Genomic DNA, 10,102 nt, shown 5'->3' with positions numbered 1-10,102 from the left:
CCCCACCAAGCACCTCCTGAAACCACCTGGGGCCGGCCCCGCAGCCAGGTGCTCAGCACTGCTTGTTAGCCAGTTAGCTAACGAGCTCCACTTGCAGTCCCACAGCCTCTGACCCACTCTCTGCTGGCACAGGCTGGGTAGCGCTCCCCGCTGTGGGGCAGAGGGGCTGCACAACGAGCAGCAGGCGAAGGCGCGGGTGCTAGGACTGCCTGCCACCCCACCAGACTGGAAGCAGAGGGCTCCCCCTCCCCAGCTCCGAGCTGGCACAGCGGCGTGCAGGGTTGCCCCATGGACAGCTCCTTGCTGCCTGCATCCCTGTGGAACACAGAAGTCAGCAGGGCAGGGCCGGCACACATCCCGCAGCATCCTCCTTCCCGTCCCTCCTGCCTTGCGGGGCTCAGCCTGCCCTGCCCTGGCACAGTCACCCTTGCAGGAAAGGGACAACGTGTGGCCAAAGGCAGGTCTGCAGTGCCCACCCTGCTCCCCAGGCCAGAGCCTCCCGGCCCCTAAGCAAGACCACAGGCATCCAGATAACAGCTTTATAGGGGAGGCATGTGGGGACTCCCCCAGATACACACAGAGGAATAATTATGAGTTAAATAGGAACCAAACACACATAAGTTAAAGGCAGTGGGGGAGGCAGATGCCCTGGTGCAGTCCATGTCTGCCAGCAAAGAGGCCCCCATCGCATCCGCCCGGCCCCACTCCCCTGCCCCGCTCCGGCCGCCATTCACAACACTGAGCCAATCTTCCCCTCGGTGGTGCCCATCTCCTCCTCCTCCTCTTCCTCGTCCTCCTCGCCGCCCGAGCAGGAGGAGTCTGGGCCGTAGTGCAGCTCGGCGGTGCCGCAGCGCAGGAAGCCGGGGCAGGCGCTGCGCCCCACGAACGCGGGGCCCTCACCCCCCTGGCCTTGCGGCTCGCTGGGCAGCAGCTTCTCGCAGCCCTTGCTGAGCCCTCGCTGCTTCTCGGCCTCTGCCTGTGCCACCTGCTCCTTGGCCTTGCGGCTCCGCTTCCACTTCATGCGGCGGTTCTGGAACCAGATCTTCACCTGTTGAAGGAGAGCCCCGGGAGGAGAGTGGCCACAGCAGAGGTGCCCGGTGCAGCCCCATCCCATGGCTTGGGGGAGACCATGGTAGGTCGGGAACGCCTGCGCTGGACCTCAGCAGCCCCGTGGAGATTGAGCAGTGGTGCCAAGGAGAGAGCTGTGCCCTCCATCCCCATCCTGTCTGCCCCAGCCCCCCTGCATCACAGAGCCCCTCACAGCTCCTTGCTGCAGGTAGCCCCGCAATGCCAACAGTGTGTGCAAGGGGGCTGAGAACACCACGAGGAGAGATGTACCCCAAGGGGCTGCTCCCTTACCCCTGCCCAACCTTGCTGCTGGTGGGTGAAGAGAACCAGCAGCTGCGCAGGATGTCAAAGGACTTGTGTGGGGGTCATAAAAAGAGAGACAGTAGCTCTCTCTAGCTCAGGGCAGGGGAGCTCTTAACCCAGTCTGCGGGGATCAAGGAGGAGGAGCAGGTTTCCTGGGGTTTCCTTGCAAGCCAGGTTGATGCCCGGGAAGCACTGCCAACGAGGGCATGGGATGAGTAGAGCCAGGAGAACCTGCCTTTGGCTCCCTACTGCCCAGCTCAGCCCCCACCTCCCTAGCAAACAACTGGTGCCATCCTCCATTACCCCAGGTCCCAGGTACCTGAGTCTCGGTGAGCATCAGCGACGTGGCCACCTCGAAGCGCTTGGGCCGGGACAGGTACTTGTTGAGCTTGAACTGGTTCTCCAGCTCCAGGAGCTGCTGGCTGGTGAAGGCCGTGCGTGGCCGGCGGCATTTCCCCATCAAGCCTGACTGCGGGGCGGCTGCGGGGCAGGCAGGCAGGTCAGTGAGAGCAGGACCCCCGCGGCAGACCCCGGCCGAGGAGGGAAGTGAGCGTCGCCTCCATCGCCTCCCACCCCAGTGATGGCTTTATTGCCCGTCTGATAGGAACTAGTGAGATACGTTATCAGGCCTCGGTGTGCAACTGGGATCAGTCCTGTGACTGAAATTAAATCTCTTTTTATTGCCAGGACGCGCAGGTGGCTGCCCAACTGCCAAGGTCTGCAGCAGCAGGAGCCCCGCTCACAGCTCGTATTGCGCCCGCGGCCCTTGAAGGCAGCGCGAACAAAGGGGCCTTTGAGAGCCCGACGCGGGTGGCTCCCACGCCGTGTTTGATCCCCGCTTATCTGCCCTCCGCTGCCTTTATTGTCCCCCTGCAGCTCTGCTTTTCCTGCTTCTCACCGTGTCGCAGCAGCAATACAGCCCAGCGGTTTGCAGCTGGGTGTAAAGTGCAGCAGCGCCACAGGGCACTGCTGGGAAAAGTCCTGGGCACACGAGCTGCCTGGAAACCCTTGCCTGGCTCCTCAGTAGCCACCTTGGACCTGGGCATCAGCCCAAAGCTGAAGAAGGAATTCCCTGCCTGGCCTGACCTGTGTCCAGGTGTGGGGGAAGGGGGGATTGATGTGCTGGAGCATCAGGGCAGAGCTGCACGGGGTGAGACAGCTTCGCTGCCATCCTCCCTGGACCAGGAATCATTTCCAAAGAGCCTCTGGTTCCCCACAGAGCTTTCGGACAGTCCCCAGCTCACCCAGTTCCTGCAATGCCTGGCTCAGTGGGGCGGGCGAGGGTCGCTCCAGCTCGCGCTTTCTGTGGGGGCACCATCCTCTTATCTCCCTCAGAATCCGGCTTTGATCCCGACCTGCCCATCTCCTGGAGGTGCCTGCTGAGCCCTTCACAAACACGGCGGTGACGCATCGCACAGGAATTTATGAAGGGGACATTAACTGAACGTGGTGCAGGTTTGATCCCCAGTCCATGTATACTGGGTGGAACGGGTCAAACAGGCAGCACTCAGGCTGGGCTGTTACTCTGCAAACTCCTCATGAAAACAGGGTTGGACACAGCCCCTCCTGCCTTACAGGACCCTGTGCAAGGATAGAGCCCACCAGCCACCTGGGACTTGCCTCACACATGGCAGCTGCTGGCTCGTTAAATAGAGACTGAACACAGAAACATTGCTCCAACGGGTCTAACATGCAAAGTGTGCCGACTTGGGGATCTAACACACACGCGCGTGAAACAACACTACAGGATATTCAAGGCTCCAAACATTGCTGAACAAATACGAATGTCAGGTAAAAGATGGCATCATCTCTGCAGAACCAAGCTGTTGTCCAGGTTCTCATTGGCCATGGATGGTGTTGGAGACCCAGAGCCTAGAAGTGGCTGCAGATCCCTCCTCCTGGCCCTTGGAGAGCTCCGACTGTTTGTGCAGATTGCCAACACATATACAGTAACAAACAGGACTTGAGAAGGATCCCCTCTGCTAAAAAAGATACGGAAGTGGCATGGAGATCACCTCTTTAGGGGAACTAGGATGCACAAGGAGAGCAGCCCAAGCTAATGTCCACTCTGTTAGCAGGAGAAACTCAGAGATGTCAGAATGCACCAGCAGAGAAATTCATTTATTTGCCTTCAGTGGGGAGCACAGCACACTCCAGACTGAGTCCCACAGGCTGTGGGAGCCAAGAGATCCCAGTTCCCACCAGCCCCTATCCAATGCTAGAGATGGAAGCGTGCATGGGGGCACCCAATGCCTCAGTTGTCCCCTGACCCCAGGGTTTGTTTGTACTAGAGGTCCACACCAGGCTGGGGAAAGGTTTCCCCTTGAGCACATCTCCTTCTGGGCATAGCCCATAGTAGTTGCTCAGGGAAAAGAGAAGGGCATAACATGCAACCAGATCCCAGCACTCAGTAATCAGTGCAGGGCCCAGCCCCAGGGGAGCACAGAAATGGGCATGTGCCCTAAGGAGCACAGAAATCCTCCACAGAACCCTAGACGTCTCCTCTTGCCTCCTCCTGCAAGGCCAAATATAACCAGACTGAAAACATTTGTGGGAAGAGTGCAGCAGAGCAGGGCCACAGGAATGAATCTCCATCCCAAGAGCTGAGAGCTCAGCTGTCCACCCTCAGAGTAGACTGAAAGGCTTTACTGACAGCCCCTCCAGGGAGTCAGTCTCCTCCAAGTAGGATGCTGAAGACTCCTTGGACTAGCAGGGAAAAGCAGAATAAGAAGTGCTGCCCAAAAGCCTGATAAACCAAAATAGGAAGCAGCCCAAATTGCTACTGGTGCAAGATATCAAACACTGACTGGAGCAAGGTCCTTCTGCCAGCGCCAGGTTCATCAGCCGTGTCCCCAGTTAAGATTGGGGCTCAGCACATTGGTGCCCATTACAGACCATCGCTTCCTTAGAAACCTGCACTTCCTCCCATTCCAGGGCTAGCAAAAGACAACAAATCAACCAATCAAAAACAAACAAACAAACAAAAATCCTGAAATCTGATATTCCTCTGGTGGTGCTGGCACTCAGTCCAAGCCACCTCCAGGCCACAGACCAGCCCTGATATGACTACACAGGTATAACTGGCCAAGGAACCTGCATCCCCCTCTAAAAAACACACACCCTGAGCCCCAGCACCTGCCGTTATCCGTCAGTACTGCTCCTTACCTGGTGTGCCCAGGCTGCAAACACCTCTGCCTTCAGACCTGCTGGCAGCTTTTGCAGAGGGATCCTGGCTCCTTTGGACAGGGATGGGCGGGGAGTGGGGCAGGAAAAGGGTCTCTAATTTTTGACTCACTGAGGAGCAAAGAGGAAGAAGGAATCTGAATATCTGAGAAAGGTTTCCAGTGCAAGCAGGAATGATGCCTTGTAGCTACTGGCAGCTTCATCCTTTCCTATCAGCGTACTCAGTGGAGTCCTGTCCTCCCCTGTCACTGTAGCTGTCCCTCACCCAGCACAGGCATCCTCCCAAAAGACACAGAGGAGCATTCCCCAAGGGCTCACCTCCTGCTGTTCTGTGTCAGCTGAGCTATGAAGCCATTTCTACCACAACCAACATCCCAAAGCAAAGAACCTTTCTGGAAGGGTCTTCCCTTTTCCAGGTCCCAGTGGGAGAACAAGGACTGCCTCAGCATCCCAGCTCTGCTTGAGAACTGACTTCCTATCTGCCCAGCCATCTCATTCAGTGCCACATTTAAGATCCGAGCTGTTGTCTGGCATTTCTTCAGTCTGGCAGGACTTGGACCTTCTCACGGGTACCCAGCATTTTGCTGCAATGCCAGTAAATAAATTGACTGGCCTAGAGTCAGGAATCCCCTGGAGTCTGAGGCCAGGAGCACTACAGCACAGCTGCTTCCCAGATAATTAGATAAAGCTTATAAACAATTACTGGTTTAATTGATACAGTTCTGTCTACTTGATTATGAGGCTAATCCATGTGTTGATATTAACTCACTTGCTTTTAATTTGGTTTGCTTAGCCATAGTTCACTTAACCTTGGGGCCTGACAGATAAAGGAGAGGAAATTAGCACCCCGTCTGCATTGGAGGTGTCTCCAGATGTCAGGGCTGGGAGGAGGGGACAGGATCTCAGCAGCGCTTGGGCCATTATCTTGGCCTGCTGAATGTCCAGACTATTCTGCACGTAGACAAGTGCACACAAGGGCGCTTCCTACCTCTGGCTGCCTCTTGGTTGCTCCACCACGGGCTCAGGAGAGGTTCCCAGCAGCCCAGGGGGAATGTGCCTGGTGGGTGATCTCTCCCCCTGCCCACTCCCTTGGACCCTGCAGCCCAGCTTCTCTGACAGGAGGCCAAGTTCATTTCCTAAGCAGGACACAAGGCAATACTCAGCTCGGCTGTGTTAGCAATGCACGGAGCTGTTCTGCCTACGTTGCACAGCTTGGAAAGCCAAGACTGCTGGCGGGGGTAGAACAGGAACACATTTGATATGCATTATCCCCAGCCACGCTGCATCACCCAGCAGCCCGTCATCCCGGTCCAGCAGAGCCCAGCAGCAAACTCACCCCCTCAGAGTGATGGTCCCTTCTAAGAAGGCAGCCCTCTGATCTCCATCAAGGCAACAGGCAGGCAGGACATGCAAGCAGTGCCTCAGGGAGACAGCTGAGCACTAGGTTCCCAGCTGAGCACTAGGAGCCTTTCACACCTTCCCACACCCCACACCTGTATCTCACCACTCTCTGCTCCTACAGGTCTTGGCTACAGCAGGTCTCTGTCCTTGGCTCTTATCACCACACTGCATTTCCACATCGCTAGCCAGGGCAAATAAATCACAACTCACAGAAGCACCAACACATACAGCACCCCAGTGCTGAGCACTCCCCCCACATGTCTCAGAAGGCAGAGACCTCCTCACAGCAAGCAGAGGAGCCCTGGGTGGGCTCCCCCAGCAGCAGCAGCGAGGCACGCTTTGCAGCAGCACGCTGGCTTCGCGCCCAGCCCTTCTGCTCTGCATTGCAGCAGATGCACCCAGGCCTTTGCTGCCGCTCAGTTAAGCTACACCAGCAAGAACAGGGCAAGCGTGTGCAGTACATCCCTGCAGAGCTTGCTTTTTTGGTTCAGGGGGTTCCTTCCTCATTCTGACTGTCCCCAACAGAACAAACATGCCATGCTTGCAAAAATATTTCTACATATGCAGTTGAAAAAGCAGTTCTTGATTTTGTCCTGGTATCTCCCATGGTTAAGCCTCAAGGGTGATCTCCCTCTGGGATGCTACATAACATGTCCTGGGAGACGAGTCACAGATTTCTAGATGTGTTTCTCACAGGTATCTACCTACTATCCAGAGAGCTAATAGAACCAGCACACAGCAGTATGAAAACTTGTGCTCAGTTACATCAGACACCTCAGTCAGGGAGCCACCTCACCTGAGAAAGGTGAAGGGACAGGGCAGCCAGGGACTTCAGGGACCTAACAGCAAGATGCTTCTGCTCAGCCTTGCCCTAGGCAGGGCAGAGAAGTCCCCTCCTGTAGGCACAGTGGCACCCACACTGCTGTGTCCGTCTCTGTGTGCTGACCAGCACAATGGGAAAATACGAGCCCAGACACAGCCAGAGCTTGCAGCTAGGTCCAGTCCCAGGAGCTACAGGGCATAGGCAAGCTGGAGAGACACCTGCATTTGAAGATTGCTGCGAGCCTCCAACAGACAGGGCTAGAGACAGCTGGGAACCCAAACGAACCAGAGAGATAGAAACAAAGGTCTGAAAAGAAACAAGATGAGATTGAACAAGGACAAGATATACGTCAGCAATGTCTGCAGCAGGACACAGGGACAAGAGGGTTAGGAGCCCTGAAAGAATGGACACAGAGAGGAGGGCAAGCCTGAAGCTGAGCAAGAGCCCCCCAGGTCAGAAGCAACATTTATGTGGAAGATTCAGACAGGGGAGCAGCTACAAATTCACAGCATCTGCTCCAGCAAGGTTGTGCTGGAGTTCTGCATCTGACATTGGTCTTTAAAGCCTAATCTATCTATCTGGCTGTCCAGAGGGGTGAAGGGATCGCTGGAAAGGAGCTGCAGACCCTCAACAAGCGCATGCCAAGCAAGAAGAACAGAGAAAGGTTTGCTATGTTCTGGGTGAGAAATACCACTGCCCAGCTCATTGCTGCTCAGTACTTTCCACACGGCTCATGGGCACATTGTTCCCACACATCCTGGAACAGCCAGAATAGTCCCTCCACTGATCATTCTCATGTCCATGATTTAGGGTCTGTCTCCTTGCAGCCGGGTTTTGGAGACAAGCACTGGAACTGATCCTGCACTTGAAGTACAAATATCCCTGCCTTACTCCAGGCAGAAATTTAGCTCAGAGCATGGGGCAAGCGCATCCTTACTAAAACACCCCAGCACAAATACATCTGGATGCTGAGATACCCCAACAGACCCTGTGAGGAGAGCAAGGCCTTGACCCACCTTTGCAGAAGGGCAGAGGGGTGTTTTACCACCCAGCAAAGAGCCATATTTTTTCATGCTGTCAATGACAAACTTGCAGAGTGAAAACAGAGCCCCTCAGCATCAGGAACATATACTGTGCCCAAAGGCACTACCAGTATTTCACAGCAGCATCTATCCCACAGCCCATAGCAAAGGGATAGATCCCATGGAAAAGGGATAGCAGCCTAGAGAAGGGAACAGCCCCTTTTTCTTCAATTCACTCAGGTGCAATGTGAGAAAGAAGCAATGAATCAAATGTTTCATGTAAAGTGTCCATTTTTGCACTATTATTCTTCCAGCCAGTTTATTAATTAGCCACCTTATCTTTTTTTTTTTTTTTTTTTTTTTTTTTCCCTGTAAGTAGGCTCTCGGGTTATTAAAACGCTAAACACAGCTAATAAATCCAGACTCTCCAGCGGCAGCTCATTAACACACCACTCTCATTTTAACACCCATCTTTGCAGTGACCAGGGCACCATTCCCTCCAGCCCCAGCCAAGCGCAGGGCAGTGTGTGCTGTGAGGGCCCCCTGGGCAGCATCCAGGCTCCAGCCCGGAGCGGGTCGGCGGCACCAGCCGCACGGAGCCAGACCCAAAGTTCTCCTCGGAGCCCATGAGCCGAGCGGCCGGGACCTCCAGCCCTTCCCCAGTCCGAATCCGGTCCCTCCTTCCCTCCCGGCCGCCCCCGCGGAAGGAACCGAGCTCCTTCGTTCCCAATCCCACCGAGGGGGCTTTATTCGTTTCCTGGAGCCGGCTCCGCCGACTACCCATTTATTTTCGTTTTCTTCCCGCACCGGCGGGACCCAACGAGCCTGGAGAGGCGGCCCGGCGGCGGCTCTGCTCTCCCGGGCGGGGAAATGCCTCTCGCTGCAGTATCATACAGCTCCAGAATGGGAAAGAATGGGAGGTCCCCGGGACCGTGGGCTTGTGGTTCGGGTTCCCGGAGTATCCGCAGCCCACGGAGGCTCCCGGGACGGGGATTTGCCCTCTGGGAATCGCACAGGGGCTGACGAGGCTCGGACAAACGCGGGGGAGATGCGCGGCCGTTAAGAGCTTGCGGTGGGACCCCGACAGCAGCCCGAGCAGCAGGACGCAGCGAGCCCCGCGCCAGGCCCAGCCCCAAGTGTTCACTGCCACCCCATAGTCCTGGCGGTGCCCTGAAGGGGCGACCTCGGAGCGCCTCAAGCCCCCGCTCCAGCCCCAGGGGGACCCTCGCCCCGAGGGCACAGGAACCTCTCGACGGCAACGAGAGGCAGGGCCCTCGGGAGCTGGGGGTGGCCAGGAGGCGAGCGCGGCATCCCGCCCGACGGGACGGTCTGTCCCGCTCCCGACGCACTCACCGTGAAAGTCGGAGAGCCTCGGTACCAACACCCCAGCTCGGATCCAGTGCTCCAGCGGAAAAGAACTGGCCACGGCCGCCTTCAGGTGCTCCGAGCCGGGCGGCGGCAGGTGGGAAAAGCCGGTGTAGGCGAAAGCGGGGTGCTGGCCCCCCAGGGCCGGGAGCGGGTACACGGCGGGTGGGTAGAGGGCCGGTAGGGAGCTGAGTCCGGGGCCAGGCAGGTGCAACAAGCCGGGTTTGGGGACGAAGCCGGCCGGGGCCAGCGGCGCGGCTCCCCGGGGGGCCCGCGGAGAGGGGGTCTCGGTGCGCCCGGCGGGACCGGGGCTCCCCGCCGGGCTCTCGGGGCTGAGCCCCGGCGGAGAGGCGCTCCGAGACGGCTCTTCAGCCAGGAGCGCCTCGATGCGGAAGTTTTGGGACTTCTCCATGGGCCTGTGCATGGCCCGGCCCCGCGCGAAGCCGCCGGTGCCCCCAGGCAGGGCAGAGCCGGGCCGGGCAGCCCCGGGCCAGCCCTGCCGCCGGCACCGGCTCCCGCACCGGCGGGCATCCACCGGCAGGGCCCCGCCGCGCTCCGTGGGCTGCCCTCGGAGCAGCCCTCCTCTCCGCTCCGCCTCTCGGCCACTCGCTCGCCCGCCGCCACCGGGGGGGTTTTAACCCCCCCTTCACCTGCCCCAGCTCCCCATTGGCTCGGCGGCGGCCCCCCGCCCCGCCGGCCCGGCCAGCCTCCCCGCCGCCCCGGGCCGGGCTCCCTCCGCGGGCTTCCTCACCCCCCGCCGGGGCACCAAGGGACACGCCGGGATCTGCCCCTTCCCCAGGCTTTCATCCCAGCTCAGCCCTGGTCTGCACCCAAGGCCTCCTGCCAGCGCCCAGGGCTTTCTGCCCACAGCACCGAGCCCCTAATCCTGATCCCCAGGCAGACTTGCTTTAGTTGGAGACTCCCTGGGGAAGCCATT

General features: G+C 58.1%; 1 protein-coding gene across 1 annotated transcript; it reads right to left on the bottom strand.

Moving 5' to 3' along the window:
- Positions 1-701: 701 nt before the first annotated feature.
- LOC104568466 (uncharacterized) lies at positions 702-9,620 on the bottom strand. The gene is made up of 3 exons (XM_088540339.1): positions 9,154-9,620; positions 1,691-1,851; positions 702-1,048 (listed from the first exon to the last, which is right to left on the bottom strand). Exons 1-3 carry the CDS (start codon positions 9,587-9,589, stop codon positions 731-733), a joined length of 915 nt encoding a protein of 304 aa, XP_088396465.1. The 5' UTR covers positions 9,590-9,620; the 3' UTR covers positions 702-730.
- Between the last annotated feature and the right edge of the window lie 482 nt (positions 9,621-10,102).

This window comes from Tinamus guttatus, unplaced genomic scaffold (assembly GCF_059628265.1).
Source record: "Tinamus guttatus ecotype Peru unplaced genomic scaffold, ASM5962826v1 Tinamus_guttatus_pri_ptg000060l, whole genome shotgun sequence".
Classification (NCBI taxonomy): domain Eukaryota; kingdom Metazoa; phylum Chordata; class Aves; order Tinamiformes; family Tinamidae; genus Tinamus; species Tinamus guttatus.
Note: the sequence above shows the minus strand (reverse complement) of the source record. Positions and strands in the feature narration are given on the sequence as shown.

Bases quoted from the DNA above. Each gene is read 5' to 3' on its own strand.
- LOC104568466 (XM_088540339.1), bottom strand. From the start codon at position 9,589: ATGCACAGGCCCATGGAGAAGTCCCAAAACTTCCGCATCGAGGCGCTC. The intron at 1,852-9,153 runs GTGAGTGCGTCG...CCTGCCCCGCAG, and splicing joins GAGGCTCTCCGACTTTCACG to CCGCCCCGCAGTCAGGCTTG. The intron at 1,049-1,690 runs GTACCTGGGACC...CTCCTTCAACAG, and splicing joins TGATGCTCACCGAGACTCAG to GTGAAGATCTGGTTCCAGAA.